At 45.0% G+C, this 23,547-nt stretch overlaps 2 protein-coding genes across 3 annotated transcripts; both read left to right on the top strand.

The window, feature by feature from the left end:
• Nucleotides 1-71: 71 nt before the first annotated feature.
• LOC135396956 (EH domain-containing protein 3-like) lies at nucleotides 72-12,710 on the top strand. The gene is made up of 2 exons (XM_064628212.1): nucleotides 72-1,080; nucleotides 11,182-12,710. Exons 1-2 carry the CDS (start codon nucleotides 166-168, stop codon nucleotides 11,878-11,880), a joined length of 1,614 nt encoding a protein of 537 aa, XP_064484282.1. The 5' UTR covers nucleotides 72-165; the 3' UTR covers nucleotides 11,881-12,710.
• Nucleotides 12,711-13,417: 707 nt separating this feature from the next.
• Nucleotides 13,418-23,518, top strand: LOC135396955 (protein YIF1B-B-like). Of its 2 annotated transcripts, none has more exons than XM_064628211.1 (9): nucleotides 13,418-13,594; nucleotides 13,892-14,035; nucleotides 14,125-14,258; nucleotides 19,493-19,597; nucleotides 19,701-19,779; nucleotides 21,629-21,686; nucleotides 22,186-22,341; nucleotides 22,810-22,903; nucleotides 23,240-23,518. In XM_064628211.1, exons 1-9 carry the CDS (start codon nucleotides 13,567-13,569, stop codon nucleotides 23,402-23,404), a joined length of 963 nt encoding a protein of 320 aa, XP_064484281.1. In that variant the 5' UTR covers nucleotides 13,418-13,566; the 3' UTR covers nucleotides 23,405-23,518. The 2 variants fall into 2 exon arrangements, with proteins under 2 accessions (XP_064484281.1, XP_064484280.1); XM_064628210.1 differs by having other exon boundaries at nucleotides 13,889-14,035.
• The last annotated feature ends 29 nt before the right edge of the window (nucleotides 23,519-23,547 follow it).

Genomic DNA, 23,547 nt, shown 5'->3' with positions numbered 1-23,547 from the left:
CAGAGGGCGCTTCAATCGGCATAGTCGGAAATGCTTTCGCCGGAGGTGACGTCGCACTCTGAACAACGGGAGTGAGCGAGTGTTTCGAAGGTGCGGTCGAGAGAAGCTCTGAGTACAAAAGTTGTAGGAAGTTGCCACCGCGTGTCCGCTAGAACCAAGGTAACCATGTTCAGCTGGCTCAACAACGATGACGGACGCAAGAAGTGCCCGGAAATATACAACACAGTCGTCGAGGGCCTCAAGAAAATCTACAAGACGAAGATCCTCCCCTTGGAGGAGCACTACCTGTTCCATGACTTCCACTCGCCGCCGCTGGACGACCCGGACTTCGAGTCGAAGCCCATGATATTACTGGTCGGTCAGTACTCGACGGGAAAAACTACATTCATCAGATACTTACTGGAGCGCGACTTCCCGGGCATACGGATTGGACCTGAACCCACGACCGACCGTTTCATAGCCGTCATGCACGGCGAACAAGAGGGCGTGATACCGGGCAACGCGCTCGTTGTCGACCCCAAGAAGCAGTTCAGACCTCTAGCAAAGTTTGGAAACTCTTTCCTAAACCGTTTTCAGTGCTCTCAAGTAAACTCACCGGTACTGCAAAGCATGACAATCATAGACACGCCGGGCATTCTGTCAGGTGAGAAACAGCGCGTTGACCGAGGGTACGACTTTACGGGTGTATTGGAATGGTTCGCCGAGCGTGTGGACCGTATCATTCTGCTTTTCGACGCGCACAAGCTGGACATTTCGGACGAATTTCGACGTAGCATCGAAGCTCTACGTGGTCACGACGACAAGATCAGGATTGTGTTAAACAAGGCGGACATGGTCGACCACCAACAGTTGATGCGTGTTTACGGGGCGTTAATGTGGTCTTTAGGCAAGGTGCTCAATACGCCTGAAGTGGCGAGGGTCTACATCGGTTCTTTCTGGGATCAGCCGTTGAGATACGACATGAACCGCAAGTTGTTTGAGGCTGAGGAGCAGGACCTCTTCAACGATATCCAGGGACTACCTCGGAATGCAGCGCTACGAAAGCTCAATGACCTGATCAAGCGAGCACGGCTTGCCAAGGTGGGTTGGGTTGGACTCGTAATTTTCTCCTTTGTTGTGCGGTTTATTTCGTCGTTACAAAAGTGGGTCACACGCCAAACGCTGTTCATAATTAACTGATGCGTTGCTAGACGTACAGGTCATGTCTGACGTGTGCTTAGTATTGTTTCCGGGTGTTCTCACCGTTAACGTACTCTAGATATGGAAGCAGATCACTTATGCGTAATGTGGGAACCATAAACCATGTGTGGTTTCAGTTTCAGCATATAATCGCTATCGCCTGCGCAAACAGAAAGTGTTCCACTTCTTGCAATCGTGTAACTTGGTGCCAGCAGGAAAGCGATATGATATACACTATCCTCCATCTGTGACGTCTTTCGTGGAAGCGAAAATTGTTCTCGAGCAAATCGCCATCAATGCCTCGTGGCACAGGTGTAATTATAAGCAGACCGCAGCAATCGTCTGCGGGAAAAATGCGTCGGAACGGCTGCCAGTAATTTCTGTCACCGTCACCTAAGAGGAACAACAACAAAAAAAAAAAAACAGGCACTGCAGTCCGTCCCCTGGCAACACGAGCACAAGTCTCATTAGATAGAATTTGCATTTCCTCCTCGGTGGCAGCGGTTTTGAAAGAAGCAGACGACAGGGTTTCGAGCAGATGACGTATGCGCTTGTCCCGTGGATGGACTCATGCCATTCACGAGTATGTCAAGTGGAACACAAAAGAACTGAATGACTCGGGACATTGCGTCTGTGACCGTTCAAGCGAAACTCAAACGTTGTTTAGTTCAATAGGCGGTGACATTTTATTTCATTTGGAATCCACAGCGTGTGAAGGATTTATCGCGCGTCGTCTGTTAAAGATCGTCGTCTGCTTTTGCCTCCTTCTGGATGTGATGCCAATGGTTTGGTGTGCGAAAATTGTGTCTGGCATTTGATTTGTGTTTTTGTCATATCCGACAAGCAACACTGTCGGCGGTGTAACCAGAAAAATGTTCCGAGAGGTGTTCTTTGGGGACTTTACATGGGGGGAAAGATTTCACCCTCGTTCCTCTCGCCCAAATGTAGGATTTGGGGATCTCCTTGTACCAGTAAAGTCATATCAAATGTACGATATGGGGGGTTCGAACCCTGAAACCCAGTGGCAACGCCATTGAACACCGTCAATGTCTTCTGCTCAGTTCTGAATCCGAGACTTTTTCACAAATTTTCGCCTCGTTTGCGCATGTAGCACACCTCACGATCGGATGTCTCATAATTCCATATTTGCTTTCCGTCTTCCGGTAAGCGTGTTCTCCCATAATCTCTGACCGACATTTTCGAAGCGTGCAAAGAAACCAATATTGTCACTTCCTTGCCGGAGCGTGTTTTCCACGTTGCTGCTTGTCGCTAGGAAAATACCTCCGGGTAGGCTACATTCACTTTGTTTTTCTCGTTACGTACCATCTACAGGTCGGAGAATCCTGTTGATGAAGACGCGATAATAGTGTGGAAATGCCCTGTTAGGTTTTTCTCTTTTGCATTCCATTTTGTTTTCGTTTTTCCTGGAAGCGGATTTCAGCAGCGACCTTGCTTGTAGACTGCCCGGAGAAAGTATTCTTGTTGTTCTAGTTCGAGCATTATTGAAATACGATGTTTCCTGGCAACGGCGCCAGTGTAGGATATTCTTTGTTTTGTAGGCACGGGATCATCGTTGTACGCGTGGAAACAAGCGGTTTGTGTTTAAATGTGAGTTGTGTCTGGTTCTGTTCAAGGGGCTTGATATCTCCAACCAATCAGCATCACAAAATAAAGCAGTTTTGTTAGTTATAGGTAGCACTGTATATCGCTAAATATGGCAGCAGTGAAGCCTTAATTTTTAACTCGCCGGAGCTATCGTGAAAGGTCAAACAACTCGGCTTTTGTTGCTGGGACAGGGCGTTGCTTTTTCAGCGGAAGCACCTTTTCTGTTTTTTTTTTTTTTCCTTTTCGTTGTGCTCTTTGGTGTAGCTCTTTATTTTGTTGTACTGTTTTCTTTTTCCCGCACACACTTCGTGATATGTTTCCGTCATTCTAGGAAACATATCGCGTGCCACGGGACATATCTTGTTGTGCCATTGTTTATGTTTGGATGCTATATTTTGCAATATTTTAGCAACTGAAATCAAACTGACATCAAAGAATTCGTGTCATTGCCGTCAAACCTGACCATTGTGCATCGAAACAAAGGCTGGGTAAGATAACAAATGTTGCTGCAACTCCCCCGTTGAAGAAGTTCACGAGTACAACTTTTTCTCCCACGATAAGATATAAGGCAGATATCGCGCACAATAATCAGGTATACTTAAGTGCTTGCTGGGTGTTCAAGGCCCTGTGCATCGCAATGGGATAAGGATGTTGATCTGTACTTCCTTTTTGTCTTTCTGTAAAAGTTGCTTGGCTAAACTAGCTATTCTGCAAAAGCCAAACAGGAACTCGTCAACTTAGCAATTTCAGTGTTTGCATTAAAAAAAAGCGCGCGTGAGAAAGAGAGAGAAAATAAAAGAGCAATAATGTCTTGCCATGCCCCACGTACCCGATGCCTGTCGTATCACTGATAAGCGGAAGTTAAACGTCAGCGGTAAGGCTCAGAACGCGCTATATGTGCTGGCATTCTAGGGGATTTCGTAAGACCTGCCCCGTAGAGCCCTGCACGGGCCGACTTTTCCGGGCCCGACCCGGCCCAGGCGCATCGAAAAATGGCCCGGCCCGGGCCCGAACCTTCATGTTTTTATGCGGCCCGGCCCCGTGACTCAGCGCGTGGATCCCGGCCTAGTATTTCCAGACGTGACATAAGCGTTTCTAGCGCTTATCACAAAAATTTATAAGTAAATTTAGAAGAAAAGACACGGCCGCATACAAGAACTGTCGGTTTGACACCACAACAGCATGAGACCAAATTAAATCCAGGACCCACGCGGGCAAGCGCGTTACACTACCAAGTTTTTGTATATTTAGAGGATGCCGTCGACAAACTCGTCCCAATCCTTACCCCTCTCACCAAGCTTTGCGAACTGTTTGTGAAATACGCGAGGAGTCAGGAGCAATGTAAAGTGGCTTTGAGAATGTTATGGAATGTCGAATCATACGCATAATGCAGTGTCCCTTGCTTGTTTTTGCAAATACTATGCAGAAGGATGACGCAAGCACGTGATGATATGAAATAATAGTCCTCCATTGCGCCAAATTCATAGCTGCGTGGCCCGGTCGAGCCTTACTCTCGGAAATATGTTTGTCGGCCCGGCCCGCCGTGCTGGCGTATTTTGTCGGCCGGGACCCGGCCCGGAGCACACAGCCAATAACAAGCCCGGCACGGGCCCGTGCAGGGCTCTACTGCCTCGTGCTGTACATGCATTGTACGTACCTGAGTTGCTATACAAGGATTTATTGAATACAAGTTGCGGGCCTTGGTATCTTGCTCGAAGCACGAGTTGGATGCCGCAGTAGAGATTTCGCTAAAAATCGATATCCTTCCTCGCATTTCAGAGAATTACTTTGTCTGGGCCTTTTGTCACCGTTTGTTGTTGCTTGTCCGTTTGCCATATGTCTTTCCCCCAATACGTTACTGTGGGGGGCTACCTCTACCGTGTCTGTGTCGCGCGTTTCAAATAAATCCCACGTCAGACAAAGTCCTGAAGCAGTGCGCATCGAAGTATGCTGTGCTGGGCACCGCCGTATCGTCTGACGTCACTACAGGAAATGTGTTATGACATCCACCATAAATTTCGGACATATACAGATATTCTCTCACTTGACATGTTTGCAATCTCGAATGAGTCATTTATTACGCTTCCCAGCCAAAGGTTCGCACGCGCAGTTATTGCAGACGACACCGCGATATCGCACCACATCGTTCTGCTGCCTCCACATGTGACGCGGTTACCTTCGGAATGGCCCTCTGTTTTGTATTTATATTGCAGCGAGCAGCAGGTACGCTACAGGTGCATAGAATGTTTCGCTGCTTTTTCCTCTTGCAAGGCCACTTGCGCACATTTATTAGCACTGTGTCATCCGTGGAGCTAGATAGCCAGCATGCGCGTTCGAGGACGAAAAGCAAAACCCGAAACGGACCAGAGTAGTCACATTTAGCGCGATTACCTTCGATGGTGCAAGCGATACTTCGGATCGTGAAAAGTACGGAAAACGTCATTACTCTGAATTTTGTTTACGGCTTAGCTGGTTTGCCCAGTTCTCAGAATTGTTTTTCTATTTTGATTTCAGGAGCAGGCTTGTTTTTGCTCGTCTGCTTAAAAAAAAAGTAAGATAGCGAAGTGAACGCAGCTTCAGGCGACAGAATACGCCTGCTGTCCGATGACATTCGTAAATGGTTACGGTGGATTACTATGCTCGGGGAATATGGATGGACCCCAAATTAGATCCTCTTGTTGTGCTGTCGTATGTACGGAATGTTGCTCGGCAACCGAAGACGGCAGTTCCGCGTAGCCGCTTCAAGTTCCGTGTTATACGGATCACGTCTGGTTTATGCCTGCCGTCTGCTTCCGGAAGGAGGACCTGTAGGCAGAGTTGACTTCCGACACCCAACGACATTATTTTGTAACTCATACTTCAAATCCCATTACGTTTACGAAGGTCACGTAGTATGCAGGGGACTCCTATTTTCTCGCAGATGTCACGTGATCGAAGCTGTCCTCCTTTCCAGATAGATGTTAGTGATGAAAGAGGCCGACAAGCTGCCGTGTATCTTATTGCTCTCGAACGAATTCAGTCAACAAATCACCGCATTTGCTGCGATTGCCACTTCCCGTTTTAACTAACGTGAATCTCACGATGCGGTTAGTTAAGCACGGAATTGCTCAAAGCAAGAACGACAGAGGCCCTATTTAGAGTCGCCCTCTGTTAGGAGATGATTCTGACCTTATACGCGACAAGGCAGACGTTGGAATAATAAACAGGACATACATCAGGGTGATTTTTCAGTGTGATGTTACACGGCGTTGCTCGCAAGTGATTCCTGTGTCTCATTTCAAAAGCGTGTCACGAACGCCTGCGTTACGCCTGTTCAAAGTCAAGGACGCTGTATGCGGATATTATGCGCACATTGACAGGCGACAAGCTATGGGAGTTGTGGAGAATCTCTCTCTCTCTCTGAGGGTGTTGAGACATATTAACGTGACACGATGTCGCATAATACGTCACGAAAGCTTTCTGCTTGCTTTTTCTTCTTATTTGTTCCTTCAACATAGCTTGAAGGAACAAAGAGGCTCTGAGGAAAGTTAACCTGGAACAGTTTCGAAAATGGCTTTGCACACCGTCCTATATGCACACGAACACAGACGCCGATGCAAAAAAATGAGGTGGTCATTATAAGAGCTACGTTATACTATTTTTATTTATCATTGCCGACATGTTTCTGAAGCTAACTTTGCACAGGCCGAATTTCAAAGGAGTACACAGGGAAGAAAGGCAGAGGGCGTAGAGATGTCTGGATAAATAAATCACCAGTTTCGATTCAACGAAAATTATGGTTCAGTTTCTGGTTGCAACCAGTTCGCTGCACGAGACAGCATTACCTCAAATTTAGCTTTAAAGTCAGTAAAATAAGTTACAAATAAGTAATCATAAATAAGTTACAAAAATAAGTAGCTATGTTACAGTTCCGTGTAAAAAGCAAACTAGTTAAAACTCTGGCGGGTTGGTATGTCATATTAAAATCAATTTAAAACCCCAGTGCAACAGGTAATGGCGAAAACAAGAGACGATACAAAGAGACTAGGAGACAGTGCCTCATCTCTTTGTATCGTCCCTTGTTTTCGCCATTAGCTGCTGCACTGCGGTTTTTAATTGATTTTAAAAGCAAACTAGTTGCTGCAGAAAAAGTATCTAGTTGCAGTTAGAAGTTACTTGTAACTTATAGTTACAATGTCCAAGAATAAAAATATCCGATTATTTCCAGGCAAGCACGCAAACTGTGCACCCGTGGGAGCCAGAGAGCGATTGGACGAAATTGAAAGCATTCGGCGACCTTGAACCCACCCAGTGAATGCGTGCATCAGGGAAAAAGAGAATAATGTATAGCTTCAAATAGCAGCCGCCTGTTTATCAGAGGGGAGGGAGGGGGGCACTAGGGAGGGCGCTAGTCCACATAAATGCCGCGGGCGGAGCAGTAATCGCGCTCTTAGGATGTAGGATAGGCAATCTCGAGACGTGACATAACGTGGAATTAACTGGTCATGGCTCCGAGGGGGTTTGATGATAGCTGCCACCTGCATGAAAGGGAAAAGCAGTTCGTCAGCAGCGCCCTCTGGGGGTCCAGATAGTTAAGACATATAGTATGCTGAATGTGAACGAGAGAAACGTTCCTCGTCGTGCCACGAGTCATATCATGCGAATGATAACGGTAGATAATCAAAAGGAAGAATTTGTATAATCTGTGAATGGGGATGCTTTCTGAATCTCCTGCGTGAAAAGTGAAATGATGTCGAAGGTTTACTCGTTTGCAGTTTTTATTTTTTGCGAAAGTGTGCTCCGTGTGGAAGTGTGGAGTCGGTGCGTCGGAAAATTGGGGCTTACCGCATATCTTTCTCTTATGGTTGTCTAGCCACCGGATATTGTTAGTGTCTGAAGCCTCGCAGGCTCTGTGTCGAGTTCGAAGCACAGTAATTATCTGGTATTTCTGACGGGCGACATCAGATTGCGGTAATTTATCAATAGGACCCAGTTGGCCCAGAGTGTTCACAGAACGAACACAATTCCTCAGCATCGTCCTATACACTATTCTCAGCTAACTAAACCAAGGTATATGTTGCCCACGTCTGCTACTTGTCTGTATTGTAGCAAGCCCCCTTAGCCCTGTAGCTTGCGTTAAATTGTATGTTCTACAGCCTTGCAATCATCCAGGAAGTGCAAGTCATGCTATCGCAACACACTGAAATAAACGCACAAGGAATTTCCGCCGGATCACGACGGTTCATGACAGCTGCTTGCAATACCTTGGAAATAATTCCGATTCAAACGGCTTTCGACCGTAAACGACACATACAGCGTGGCAGGCGCCTCCACGAGGAGCTATTTTTAGCCTGCCGATCTGACGTTGACCGCGTCGACACGTCATCATGACGTCAGGCATGGACCGTAGTATCATATGTTGGTATGTTTTTCTTACGATGGGGGGGTGCTGTGTTGGCTGACAAGCTGTGGCTCGATACTCTCCAGCCGGCTGCAGCGAGTGCGGAGAATATTTCGCATCCTTCGCGCTTCATTTTACTTTCCTGGCGTATTGTATTTCGTGGCGTTTTCGTAATCGTCTGCTTCATGACGGCGCGGTCAAGGATTGCTAGTTCCGGTAATTAATGCGGTGAAGGATTATCGGCCTTGACATTGACTTGGCAGCGCTGCTCGCTACTGGCATGTGTTGTGGATATTGTACATAGTGGTTGGGCCGGAATAGCAGACGACAAAAAGGTTGCTTGCGCTCGTTACTTTGTATGTCCGCGCATGCGTAGCAGATTGTGTGGCTGTGGGTGGAACCACGACCTGCTAGATTATAACGACCATGTCATAATCGGCAACCCCTATGAGGAGCCCGTTCGCACAATCCGCTAGGGGCGCTACACATCGGCCCGCGATATCTACATCATGATTGGACAATGGAATTTTGAACGAGCAGAAGCGGACGTACGACTACCGTAGCAGACGACAGCAACAGCTCCAATGAAGACGCGTAGAATGATAATGATAATAAACTTTAGAAAGAAGCATCTCTCTTGGGACATCCACCGCTTGTACAAAAATACTAAGGCAAGCTGAAGTACAAAGTATTGCAGAAATTGAAGAAACGATAGCCGGGGCGTACTCGCCGGGATATTTTGGGTCTTTCGCAATTACCTTCTGGAAACATTTGCCATCATTTTGGGAGGCTTTGGACAATTTTTAATTGAGGGAAATTTAGTTGCAAGCCATTTCACGTTTAACAAGTCTTGAAACACGCTCGTGCGGTAAAATATCCACCGCCGAATTTTGATATGCAAATAAGCCGAAACTGAAACCGCAGCGACCGGGAACGCGGGGAGTACAGCGCTCCCTTCACGTCAGAGGACCACGTGGTTTGGAGTGACGAAGATGATTGGAGTAGGTGCCGCTCAGCTGGCCAGATAAAGTGCTTTCCGGTCCAGATAAGCCTCCGTCAGCGAGGGTGACGCCCTCCTCAGGCGCGCTTTTCCGGCCCGTTTGCATACAAAAATTGGATGGATATGTTAACGCACGTGCGTGTTTCAGGATTTTTTAAACGTGATATGGCGTTCAACGAGGGTAGTCTCTCAGTCTGCTATCTCGCTTTTGCCCGAAATTCCCAATTAAAAAGATAATTAAGGAATTTTAGGTAATTAGTCATCTCGTAATTGCACTATTTCTTTGAGAGGTTGTCCGCTTGGCCGTAAAACTCAACTGCAAAAACGACATCTATGCTGCTCTCATAGCTTTATTATAAAACTTCTATAAAGGCTAAAAAAAATACACCCTGTATATATGAGGGGGGGAGATGGTCCAGTGTTACCATCGTGAAGGTTTTTGCAGTTCCTGACACCTACATAAGCAACATTCTTGAATAGTTTTGACATTATGGGTTTTCAAACTATTTCCAGTCTCGTACATAGGTATGTGACATATGTATGCTGACGACTGTGTCATCTACACAGAAATCACTGCAGACTCCCACGTAGATATCCTTCATTCCGATCTGGATAACCTTTCATTGTGGTGCAAGTCATGGCAAACGGAACTAAACTTATCTAAGTGTAAACACATGGTAATATCCCGGTCGACCAAAACAAACAACGTCTACTGCATCAACAACTCTCCTCTAGAGTCTGTAACAGTCTACAGGTATCTAGGTGTTTTCATTTCGTATAATCTATCATGGACAGCACACATTGAGTACATCGCTAACAATGCCATTCGCACATTAGGTTACATCAGACGTAATTTTTCTTCAGCCCACCTTCACGTCAAGATTGCCTTGTATAGGTCACTTGTCTTACCCAAATTAGAGTATCCCTCATCTGTGTGGGACCCTGATCACGACAATCTCACCAAGACAATAGAATCCGTACAGAGCAAAGCCGCCCGCTTTATATTATGTAATTACAGTCGTACAGCTAGCGTATCTACAATGAAACAGACCTTAGGATTAACAAGTTTTATCAGTGCGCCGGAAAATCAGCCGTCTCTGCATGTTTCACAAAATATTTCATTATAACGAATCCTTGAAAGAGTCGCTCATGAGCACACCTTCCTACATCTCCCCCCGCACAGACCATAATCAAAAAGTAGGAGTACCATTATGTTCCACAAGATCATTCTATTCATCATTTATATCACGCACATCACTTGAGTGGAACCACCTTCCTGGGTCTCTAACCTCTATTTCAGACATCAAGCAATTTAAAATTGGTTTGCTTGATCATTTTAACTTGTAAATCCCGTTCATCATTTTCCTTGGTCATCCACATTATGTTTCCATCTTCATTACTGTTACGCTTAACACCTGTGACACACGTCATCATCTCATTGCTGTCATTTTGTTAACCGATTTGTATATTCACTTTACCTTTGCTGCTGTTGCCCTTGTTGTATTGTACCCCTGAGGGTATGTCAATAAATAAATAAATAAATAAATGTGTGTGTTGGCGCACCCAGGATCAGCACTAAAAGGGTGATGGGGGGACGAGCAAGGCGGATTTTCGTGTCGATCCCCCTACCTTGGCGGTATGGACTGCAGACAGAGTTATTGATGTTTTTAGCTGTTCTGTGCTCTGGTTTTGGACATAAAGGTCAAGGTTGGAAGGTCCGGTTTTGGGTATAGAACTTGCTTTGGTGGATGTTGATTTGATTGAATCGATTAATTTTAACTAATAAATTAGTAATTAAAGTAACATAACCTTACTCCAGTCCGTGATGCCAAAACGTTACACAAAACTTTTAATATAATTATCTTAATTATAATTAATTCAATTACAAGTTAGCCTGCACCGTAGCGTAGCAACAAAATGTTCAAAGTGTCAGCGACATAAACCATAGGAAAGATGTCAGTTCCACACGACAGTTGTGTCGAAACGTTCTCCTAATTCATCCGCAATCTCTGTACAGGTGCACGCCTATATCATCAGCTCTCTGCGGAAGGAGATGCCATCCATGTTTGGCAAAGACAGCAAAAAGAAGGAGCTGATCAAGGGCCTGAGTGCACTGTATGCCGAGATCCAACGGGAGCAGCAGATCTCTCCCGGCGACTTCCCGGACCTGCGCGAGATGCAGGAAAAGCTGATGGCACACGACTTCACCAAATTCCACGCCATCAAGCCTCGCCTCCTGGAAACAGTGGACCGCATGCTCGCCGAGGACATCGCCCAGCTCATGAGCATGATCCCGCACGAACAGACGGAACAGAAAGAAGACGGAGTCGTCAAGGGCGGAGCGTTCGACGGGCTCGAACAGAGTCCCTTCGGCTACGGCAGGGGAGAGGGAGTGGACGCCGGGTCGCTCGAACCCGATTGGGTGGTCACAAAAGAAAGGTTCAAGTACGACGAAATCTTCAACTCACTCTGCCCAGTCGACGGCAAGATTTCGGGAGCCAGCGCGAAAGCCGAGATGGTCAAGTCCAAGTTGCCGAATTCAGTGCTGGGTAAGGTGTGGAAGCTGTCGGACTTGGACAAGGACGGCATGTTGGATGCGGATGAGTTTGCGCTCGCAATGCATCTCATCGGGGTCAAGTTGGGCGGCCACGATCTACCCTCGGAGTTGCCGACGCATTTGGTGCCTCCGTCGAAGAGAGGATTTGCTGCACAGTGAAAATGGTGAAGTAGGTGGACAGGTGAACTAGGGGAGTGTGGGGAAAATGCGGTGAGGGACATGCAGTGGTGAGGTTCAGCGGGACTGTTTTGATGCACAGATTGGTCTGTAAAGAATTGAGCAAGAGAGCTTTTCATGAACCGGCGACCATGGAGATTTAGTGCTACACGTAAACTGTGAATTGGTTAGATTAATACAGTAGCTACATTGCAGCCGGTTCGCAGTTTGACGTATTTCCTTCATTTTGTGCAATATTAGTGCCTTCCTTACGTTCAGCGTGTGGATGCTTAAATTCGCGTTAACAGGGCTGGGAGCATGGTCCTCCTCAATCATAGAGAAACAACAGCTGACTTTGAGGTAGCCTGTTGCATGACCGTTTCATACAACGCTATTGCAATGTGTGAACCTCATCACACATCCTCGACACCCACTGAATTTGCTGCCACAGGTACGGTGACCTACTCAGAGCCTCTCCAACATCCTGCTGACTTTTCCTTATTTTTCACAGAAACTGTTTTGCAGCACGTTTTTACATTGTATTCGAAGTACCAACGCCAAGCAAAAAAAATGTACTTCTGAGAAAGTAAAGCACACTCACTCACGTCTGTGCTACGAGGTTGAATGGTAGGAGAGGGAACAAAACATCTGTATAGCGACATATCGTAGCAGGCTCGTTGTTCGATGCTTTCCGTTTTTTTCTTTGTCGGCAGGCAAAAATTTGTAAGTAGCAGATTTTTATATAAAGTTGTGTACTATATGAAACGATGCAAGAACATGCCTTTGCCTTTCATTTTTTCTTTGTGTAAGGCAATAAAAGACGTTATTTTAGATGTGTCGTTGCTCGTCTCTATCCTTCCCTCACCATGCACTGCATGTGGTGGTTTTCTCGGAGTTGGAGAAAGCTTGTGCTGCAGCATATGGTCTAAACTAGCTGTTGGTAAGTTTCATTGTATGTGATCCAACAGGGTGATATCCATGATGTGGTTTAATGGATTGCTCTGATGTGTTTCTGCTCACTCATGATGTGAGCAGGCTAAGCTTTTAACGGTGAAGAGAGTGAAGGCAAGTGCCGGACAAAAAAAAAAAAAGCGCATGACCACAGGCGGATTTAGGATTTTTGTGAGGTGTTCTGCCTTGGACAGCATATCCTACTTGCTACCAAAGACCAATTGCAGCTGACCCTCCCCCGGATCTGCCTTGAAGACTTTTATAGCTCTAAAGATAGATTTATTGAAAGTCGGCTGCATAAAATTTGCTCTAATGTCAGTGTGCACAACGTTGACCGTCAACGCGACCAGAGTATGTGTATATGGGTAAAACCGAAACCCTTTCCGCAGTCTTTCCTTCCGCCATCTCCTTCTCCCCCCCATCCCCGTCAAAAAGAGTGTGATGACGATGACGTGTCCTAAAGTGCCACCCAGTTTATTAGAAGCGATTAAGAGCATACTGACATGTTTATAAAATGCAGCCGTTTACTTCATTGCGTCACATTCTAATATATATTCAAATATTCTTTTTGGTTCTGCGTTCCACCGGTTTGCCAGGGGGCAGGTCGAGCGGAAACTGTAACTCGGTGTGACTGTACACTACATCTGTTTCCAATGCAGTTCCAATGAAAAAAAACTCGTGAACATTACTTATTATTTTTTCTCTTACGAGTGAGCAACGAGACAAGCACATTTGGAAATGGACATGCGCAACGTGCCTCGCCAAGGTAACAACCGTACATCTTTGAGTTTACGTCTGACCGCCACGAAATGACACATACACCATTGGCGAGCATTATAACGTTAACACGAAAGAAATGCCCTCCTGCGCTGTTGACACATCTCAGTGAACAAGAACAGTGTACATTGCTATAGGCACTCGTGACGTCGATCTGGGTGTTGTCATCACTTTTTAAGTCGAAGTTAATGCTATTCATAGGTAGTTCATGACTTCATGACACACATGTCGAAGAACGTTATGCTCGCTGTGGAAGTTGCAAGTAAAAGAACTTTTCACTCAGGAGGAATGCCACCTAGTAGAAACGCTGTGCCACCACCACCACCAAATAATTATCAACCACAAGGGTATGCTGGTGGACCACAACTCTTCGAAGACACTAGTTATGCTGGTCAACAACAGCAAGGCTATGGAGCACCACCAGGACAAGGTGCCCGCTTTTTTCTTTGCGTATCACATGCGTGTTAGTCACTATTCTGATGTAATGTTGGATAACAGAGTCCCAATTTCTTGCATTAGGTGGTGGATGGCAAGGCTATGGTGCCGGGCCATCCTTTCAACCAGATCAGTTCCTAAAGGATCCGATGGCAGCCATGGCAATGCAGTATGGTTCTCAACTTGCTGGCCAGGGTCAAAAAATGATGAATGAAAAAGTGAGTATTTGTGTGACCTCAAAGTCAAAAGAGCCGTGACTCTGAACGTCAAACAGCGAAGCATACCTCCAGATTGCATGACTTGAGTCAGATTCTCTGACTCCATCTCAAAAACAGAGTCATGGATTGAAAACGACCGAAACAGAAGTTCAGTGACGTGGTTCCACTAGCTGTCAGTCATTTTGGCGCCATTGAAGCAGCGTGGCCTCTTCCCTTCTCAAAAGGGATTAAGTCGTACCCCTGTCACACGGCAAACCGAATGGCATTATCAGCGAATGACAAGCGCACCAAATGTCATTAGTTTCTCTTACATTTAGCTACATGAAGAAACAATGTCATTCGCAAATGATTTTAGTGTCGATAATTAAGGCACCAGGGCCGAACATATGAAGCATTATACAGGTACATGAGCTATATTTTTGTTTCTTTTTCTCGAAACAAACGAAACATTAGATTATTTCACAAAATCGTTGCTTTTTCGAAGACGCTTTTACGTCGTCTTTTATCGTCGCTTTTACGAAGAAAATTAACGCTGTTCAAATCCACAGGATTCCGTGGGTAAGAGAAAACAAGAACAAAAAAAAAGTTGCAGCATGATCCCAAGATTGCTTACCGACTCGTCCCGCGTGCTTTTCCAGCCTTTTGCCACTTTTCAGTACACAAGGAAAATTAGAATCAATTCTGTTTCTCTCTGGGCGTCCCTGTCGTTAAATTTCTTTAGTCGCGGCACATTCGGCCGTGTAAGTGCCAGCAGTATCAGCCGCGTCAAGCGTTGCGGTCGCAACTGATCAGGTGTAACACACGAAAATCTCGCAGATTGATTGAAATCCTTAGATAATTCTGTAATTCCGCAAATATTCCACGAAAAACGCATGATTCTGAGGGAAACCGCAGGTTCCGCGAGACATGGCCAAGTTTGCGGATTCGTCGAAAGCTAGTGGCTTTAGTTATTACACTTTATGGAATGAAGAAAAACATGTTCCCTGGCTTCTGGTGTATTTTCAAGTTACTACACACCAAAAGTCTGGTAGTGTGAGAGAGGTGCCGTAACTCACACCCCAAGTCTCCATAAAGATTAATGTAGAAAACAACACATGTACCTCTTCATGGAAAAGTTGCGTGGCGTTCTCGTTGTCATGTTAAGAGGGGATACGAGTGAGGCGGCATCTCCGATTCACGATTTTTTCGCTCATAGATGGCGCCACACGAACATACGGGTCTCAGCCTGGAGGAAGCTGTAACCATTACCCTTAGTACAAATAACTCACTCCTCCGCAGGATTGTGTAGTCCCAAAAACACGTGTGACCTCCTTGACTATTGAGACGCAGGGATCTCACGTCATGTTTGGGTTGCCAAGGTCAACTCAGCTACAAAGAAAGAAGGAGGCCCCGACGAAAGCCAATTCTTCCCTTTTGTCCCTTTGTGGACTGCATCTGGTGACTTCTTGATGTTTTGCTAGCTTAGCTTGTCTGACTTTCTGGACGCAGCGCGGAGTCCAAATGTTATATTTCGTTGGCCCTCGCTTATTTATATTCACCTGCTGATTTTTCTTTGGCGCCGAGTTCTCACACTAGAACATTTTGCGGACGCATTTTGTATTTAACTGACTATTCTGATTTAGTGTATTTATCTTGCGTCTGTGTGCAAGTGAATCTAAATTTATTTGTCGCTACAAACATTAATTGAATAAGTCCTCCGAAACCTAGACAAGATAAGCCGTGCAGCAGACCTTTGCATTTTGTCTTCTTTATTTTTATTTTTTTTTTCTCGGACAGCGTGGATGTGCAGAGATCCAAGACTGCAGATGCATACTCTAAATGAGGGGAACTAATGTTTTGGTTGTAGATGGGTAGAAATCCAGCGAACCGGTAGAGATGTAGGAAGGGAGTTGCCTCAGGACAGCAGCCGCCGATATTTCGAACAGAGACTGTTGAAGAAGAACAGTCTCTGAAGAACAGGCAACTGAGGCAACTTCCTTCCTAATGTTTTGATTGATTGATTTGTAAAAGAAAAAATGGAGATGTTAGTCCCGAGCCACTCGGAACTAATGCTTATATGCTGTTAATTTAATATGTTTTGTTGTACCATGTCGAAATTTCCTTCTAATAGTTTCCACAGACGAGCGGCTTTCGCACACATATGGATATCCGATTTCAGAACTTTCCGTTTAAATTTGCCGCCAGCAATGAGAATGGTGCCCAGAAGAAGCACAGACTGTCGGCTGCTCCCAACGTCAGGCCATATTCTTCAATATGTGTAATTCGTCGGATTGTACCCACTTTTCTGTTCAGCTGTGTTTTTCGTAAATGACAAAGGTCTTAAAATAACCAGTGGCCTCCCCTCTTCGGCTGAACAAAGCAAACAAATAAATAAAAAAGCAGAGGACACTGATTGCCTGCACCGTATGCTCGAATCAAAACTTACGGAAAAACAGGTGCGTATACGACCCACTCCACGGAGCTTTGAACTCCTTTCAAAACAAACGCCTTTCCAACAAACGGCGTCGATCAAACGGCATTCTACCAAACGATTTTCGATGAAATGGGCGGACACCCAGTTTTAGTTTATTTACTTTGCGCCTATGTGCAGGTGAACCTAAATTTGGTCCTTACAACATACATGTATCCTTCGAAACCTAGACAAGATATCAGAAGGTCGAAACTTAAAAGGCCGAAAAATTAAAACATCGAACGATCAGAAGGCTGAATATTCAGAAAACCGAACTATCAGCAGGCCGGAAAGCCAGAAAACCGAATTACCGTAAGGTCGAAAAGTAAGGAAGCCAAGATACGGAAATTGTTATTCCAACTGCGATAAAAAATGAGCTCTACAAAGTAAGTAGGATAGAATTGTTGAGAATTAATACAGGGAATAAATCGTTTCATCAAACTTCCCTTTAGATAACGTACTTTCGATCACTTAGGCAGAAAACAAAAAGTAAAAGTAGAGGTGACTGTGTTATTGCAAGTGTTTATTGTACACGACGACAATCACGTTCGGGTTGCCAAATATATAGAGCAACACCATCTCCTCTAAAATTCATTGAGTGGGTAGTACAAGTCATTCACTGGCAATCACCCACCAGGCACTTTCTTTTTGTAAACATGTCCCCAAGAGTCTAAGCAGCTAAGACGCTCAGACTTGCAAATGCAGGTTGCAGTACATCAGTGCAAATAGTGTTCCGTGAATTTTGGGAGCAAGCCTTTTTTTTTTTTCAGAACTTGCCATTTTTGAGTCAATATACCCAATAAGCACCCTTCTTTTGGGTGTAATATGTGACACCCCTGTTACACCCATCATTGGACCCCGAGCCCGAGAACTCGTAAGACTGAACTATCGAAAGCCAGAGGCCACCACGAAAGGAAAAATATATATTCGAAAAGTTACATCTGCTACATCAGGTAGATCCACAACGCTGTGCTTCGGACAGGTATTGGGAATTAATGTGCTAAATGCTTTTTATGCATTTAAAATAACTTTGTATGACCTTGTCCAGCGCATGCCACTTTTTGGCAGCATCCCTCGTGTACTGGGGTTGATCTTACAGCTGTAGATAGAGAAAGAGCTTCTTTTGAAAAAGTTCTGTTAAAAAGTGAATTTCTACGTGGAGTCTTTTTCAACGTTTTATTCATAAATTATTTATTCGCAGACATCCTCTTGGAATTCCTTATTTTTCGGCCTTTCCATAATCCAGTCTTTGACTGTTTGATATTACCTCATTAAAAAAAAAGAAAGAAAACTGTCTTCCAATTTAGCACATCGGGAGAGCGAATGATAACACCACTCGGTCTCACTGTGCCCCACCTCCCCTAACCCTACCGTTCTTTTTACGTGCATGCGATGCGAGACGAATATTCTGTGGCTGTGTAGCAAAGCTTTCCTGGTCTATGCCGCCTATTCTCCCTATTCTCACTCAAGGCCTTCCCATTATTTTGCGACGACCTACTCAACGTGGATCTCTTCAGACAGGTTTCACGACCTCAATTTCGAGCTTCCGCTGCCGGGGAAACCCCTTCTGGGATAAGGTGCCAGAACAGTGACTGCATTCCGCGGAACGATATGAAGTTCTCTTCTGACCAGCAATGTGGCGCTACTGTACGATGGCAAGACGGGGCAGTTCACGGAGCCGTACATACCTTAAGTTTTTTCAATATTGTGAACAACCGGAGGCATGGACAGACATGACATGGACACGCAAATATTCAAGAAATAATTCCGCGTAAATGCTACTGACTACATTTCACATATATGCTACAGTAAACGAGCTACGAACTTCCAAAAGCGAGAGACCGAACTTATAAATTTTTTGCAGCTTTCGTAAGGTTTTTAAAAACTTCTGCAAAAAAAATTGCAAATGTCTCCAATGCGAATTTTTTGAAATTCTAAAATCTATCGAACAAGGCCATTTTGGTCCAAATCGGTTCAGTATTAGCTGCAAAAGATCGCATTGTTTCGCCCATAGAGAATACATGGGGCCGCCGGAGGTCGTATCCCCTCTTAACTGTCTGCTGTCCTCGAGGAGAATTCCCCATTTGGCATCATGCTCTTCCCGTTGAACCTTGTGAAAAACCTGTGTTTCTAAACATTGTTACAAAAAGAGTGTGCACAGGAGACATATATAGGAGACTTCATGTCTTGAGTCTTTAGACAACAATACTGCAAATTGGTACACTAAACTTGTATGTTTTGAGATGGTTGCTCAGACCTTTCAAGGATGCCTTTACAGTATCTTGTATGCCAAAAGGATCTGGTTTCGTGTCCAGTTCCATACTCTGGGGGCTTGTGAACTTGAAAGGTTCCTGAAATTTTGGAACTCCTGCGTTGAGGCAAGCATTCATGGCGGGAGGTGGATCTGTTACTTCTCCAGTGCAGGCAGTAATTGAATTGCGCTTCAGACAGGCAGTGCCGGATGTCAACTTCAGCATGCTAGTCATCCTTGTTATGCTTCCTAGTTGAGTTCATATTTTCTGGGAAAATACTGGACTGTGCAGATATGATTTGGCACAGCTGAGCGATGCACACAATATACAGGTCTAGTCTACAATGATATACGAGCTGAAAACAAGCGCTACTAGCAGCCAGTTTGAGTGATGGAATGTTTAGAAAATGGAAAAACGATGACAGGTGATTTTCTGACAAGACTAGAACTGCCTTAGTCCCTCTCGTACCTGCCCTGCTAAAAGACTGGCGCTAGAATGTTGTTTCAAATGTACTTTTTACACCTTTCTTTCAGCTCGAAAAATATGTGTCAGTTTCAAAGTTGAAGTACTACTTTGCCGTTGACACAGCTTATGTCTGCAAGAAACTGGCTTTGCTGCTGTTTCCATTTAGTCATACGGTAAGCCAGCATTTACAAAGTTCTTGCTGTGCAAACCTTGATATTATGCTTTCATAACTGAAGAACCAAGACAATCTCTGTCGTCATTCGTTTTTTCCTCTAGGATTGGGCTGTGAAGTACGACCAAAACGAACCGGTGCCTCCGAGATACGACGTCAATGCTCCTGACCTGTACATTCCCAGTAAGCTGCTTTGGTGAAGTGCACATGCAGTGACACCTACACTGCAGGGAGCATTTGCTGTAGATGGCATACCTGACATTTTATGTGAAGTTTTTTATGCGCACGCTTAATTTCTTGCATCACCTATTGCATAAACTAGCAGGGCTTTGTAATGCTCCCTTTTATATCCTTTATCGTTTTTCAGTGGTCGCGTTTGCTTAAAGGGGCACTAAAATGCAAAAACAAGTTCACTTCAAACTACGTTACACACTGCGTTAATTTCGTAAATGGTTAAAAATTGGGCTGTTCGGTACAGCATACTTTAAAAGCGATAAAACCCCCGTGCCGGGGAACAAGTCAACAGACGACGCAACACACAGGCACAGACTGACGAACAAGGATTTATTATCAAACTTGGTTTATATCCTCTAACCTATCCTTGTTCGTCAGTCTGTGCCTGTGTGTTGTGTCGTCTGTTGACTTGTTCCCCGGCACGGGGGTTTTATCGCTTTTAAAGTATTAATTTCGTGCTCGTTATCATAATTCAAAACTTAGATTTCGTTACTGAGCTACAGTCGAAATTATATCGGTTTCTTGCTTCGGTGCTAAGCATTGAACGTCGTTTCAGCTCGTGCAACAGTGTTTTTAGTCCATGCTGCGCGTGCAAGCCATGGAGCAGTCCTGGTGAAGCGGGCTGGCGTCGCTGTCCGAAGGACGTGAAGATAAATGTTGTCAGTGGAACATTCGGGAGAACTGTTGTGGGCTACAATTCAATGAATCGGTATTGAAAAATGCAACAGTGCGCATCATGCCGCGCATATACGGAACACTACGATCGGATCCGTTCCGAATCCACACGCCCATGATAGGTACAGTAAAACCCACGGATAGCGATATGGCGTATAACGATATCCCTCGTAAAACGATGGTTCATGATTTTACCGTCAAAATATACATTGTTTCTATGGGGAAACGACCTGCGTATAGCGATGGAGCCCGCAGTTCCGAGTACTCGTGTAACGATGTTGGGTGCTGTCCCGTGCGCGTAACCTCGCGGCGATTTTCGCCACGATGAGAGACAGTAGAAATTCAATGATACGAATCTCACGGGGCAGCGGAAAAAATTCGTATCATCCGAAATTCACATCAAAAGAATTAAACCAAAATAAAAATTGAAGCACGAAAATAGACAGCGACTGTTCAGACAGAACGGAACGCAGAACGCGCGACAATGTTGTAAAGCGAGCTTCACCTAAAGCACGCAGACGTTAGGTGAAGCCGACTTGCGGTGTGGTGGCGTGTAGTGTTGCCAAAAGTTGTCTTGCTATGTTCCCTGGTTCCCTCCACGAGTTCTGATCGCTGTTTTCCCAAGCCAGTGCGATGTCACACAGCTTTGCGTTTTTTTGTTCTGCATCTGTTTCTTTTTCTTTGGCTACACGCGGGGTGGCGCGCGACTTTCCGGGGACGCGTTATTTACGTCAGCCCATGTTTAACGATGTACCCGGTATAATGATGGAATTCGCGATTACCGTCAATATCGTTATACGCGGGTTTCACTGTATGCGCGCGCTTCTCCTGTTGTCTCATTGGGTGCCGCCAATCTTTGCCTCCTGGGGATCTCATTCGTTGCCGCCAGAGACGGCTCTGTTTTCATTGCGTTTTTCTTCTAAACGGTAGTGTTGTGTGAACTAATTTTGTTTGAATTGTACTAATTGAAACACAGACTTTCATTTGAAAGCAAGTTGTTTTTGCATTTTAGTGCCCCTTTAACTGAGTGCAACTTTCAGTTCTTTGTACAGCTTTCTAGATCTTCTGGATTATCCTATATCTGACATTGACAGATTACATGGTTCTCTTTCTTTCAACTTAGGTATGGCATTTGTAACTTACATATTGCTCTCTGGCTACATGTTGGGCCTGAATGACAAGTAAGTCATTTTAGTCATAATTCAATAATATAACCACCATACAATGATGCTGCAGCAGCAGTATACCCCCAATTAATTTACGTGGCAGTACTGTGTGGAGGTCACGCATTTGAAGACATATTTTGCGAGGGCATATCGGTGCTATATTTGTGCAAATAGGGAGCAAGAGCTTGGGTTTGGCACATCTGGTAAAAACACACAAAAACTGACAAAGAAAGGCCTTGAAAGCCAGTCTGAGAGATTGATGGTACATAAAATTTTCTGGGTGGGACACAGGGGTGTATTGTTGTCCAGCTTGACGCTCATGTCATGCAAAGTAGTCATCCAAAGTAGTCGTGTCTGCAGACCCCTACTACGTTCATGATTCCTTTTGGTATCGACCGTGGCATTGATTGCTTTCTTTGTTCCCGAACCTCACATTATGCACTATGCAGCTATCATAAAGTGGTTCCTGTTGAATAGAATGAACAGATGCATGATAACGTGTTCATTCCAACAGATTCACCCCTGAACAGCTGGGAATGCAAGCAAGTACGGCGCTGATGTGGCTTACCCTGGAGGTTCTGGTCACTTTGCTAGCAACGTACGTTCTCAGCGTCAACAGTAGCTTGAGGTTGTTTGACATTATTGCATTCAGCAGTTACAAGTTTGTCAGGTAAGCATTTGTGGCATGCAGTGGTCACGACCTACTAGAATAAAGTGACCGTGTCATTTGCACCCCTTGCCAGCGCCACAGTTTCGCAGCTAGCAGTGCTTTTCGGCCCATTTATTCTTTCCTCAATTGCTGTAAGACCTTGTACTTCAGCTTACCTTACTTTTGTACAACCAGTGTATGGCCACGAGATTTGCGTTCTTGCTAAAGTTGTGTAAGTTGATTCTGTGCTTTTTGAAGGGAGCTGCACTTGGTTGTATGCTGTAGTGTGGCTGTCTTTTGCTTATGCCCATTCGAAATTCAAATTTTCACTGTCCAATCATGGTGGAGATCTTGCAGGCCGATGTGTAGCGGACGAAGGTCCTGCTCAGGAGTTGCCGATTGAGACATAGTCGGCAGGTGGTCTAGGGGATAGTGGCAGTGATTCGTCCTCAAGAATGGAAAAATGTCAAGTTCCTTTCTTTCTTTCAGTATGATTTCAGCGATGTTAGCAGGCTTGCTTCTGCAAAGCCTTGGCTACTGGGCCGTATTAGGATACACATGCCTGTCATTGGATTTTTTCCTGGTAGGCTCAAGGTTTTATTCCCACTTATTCATTTTCATGCTTTATCCAGAGAAATAGGTAATAAAAAAACATTTAAGCTTTACTAATTAATGAGCCACAGTTGCTTCATGGCACATGAATTGGTAATTAATCCATCTATAACGTTCATATAATTATTTGCAACAGCGACTGCTCACACAAAAACAAAAAGTATTCTAGTGATTTTGCATCTTTTGTATAAAAGTTAAAAGTTGCAATGTCCCCTCTGTACAAGTTATGTGGTCATAATGCCATGCTGCAGTGATATTGTGTCTTTCGTCAACAAGCACTGAATGAAACATCACGTTGGTTTTCCAGCTTCGAACGTTACGGATTGCCGTACTGTCCAACCCTTCTTCGGACCAGTACGGCCACAACTCTCGGAAAGGTCTATACCTTCTGCTTGGAATCTGCATTCTGCAGCCAATCATGTGTTACTTCATGACTTACCGCCTCGTAAGGACGCCCGTTTCCGCCGAGTGATCACAACATAAACAAACCGAATCCATGTGCATTGTTACAACCCTAGCTGCTGGACTCAGACGAACCAAAGCATGTTTTCACGATTGTGGTGATTAAAAATGCAGTGCCATTACACGGAGAACCCCTTTCACCCCCCCTTTGAG

The sequence above is a fragment of the Ornithodoros turicata genome, chromosome 6, assembly GCF_037126465.1.
Source record: "Ornithodoros turicata isolate Travis chromosome 6, ASM3712646v1, whole genome shotgun sequence".
In the NCBI taxonomy this organism is placed as follows: Eukaryota; Metazoa; Arthropoda; class Arachnida; order Ixodida; family Argasidae; genus Ornithodoros; species Ornithodoros turicata.
Note: the sequence above shows the minus strand (reverse complement) of the source record. Positions and strands in the feature narration are given on the sequence as shown.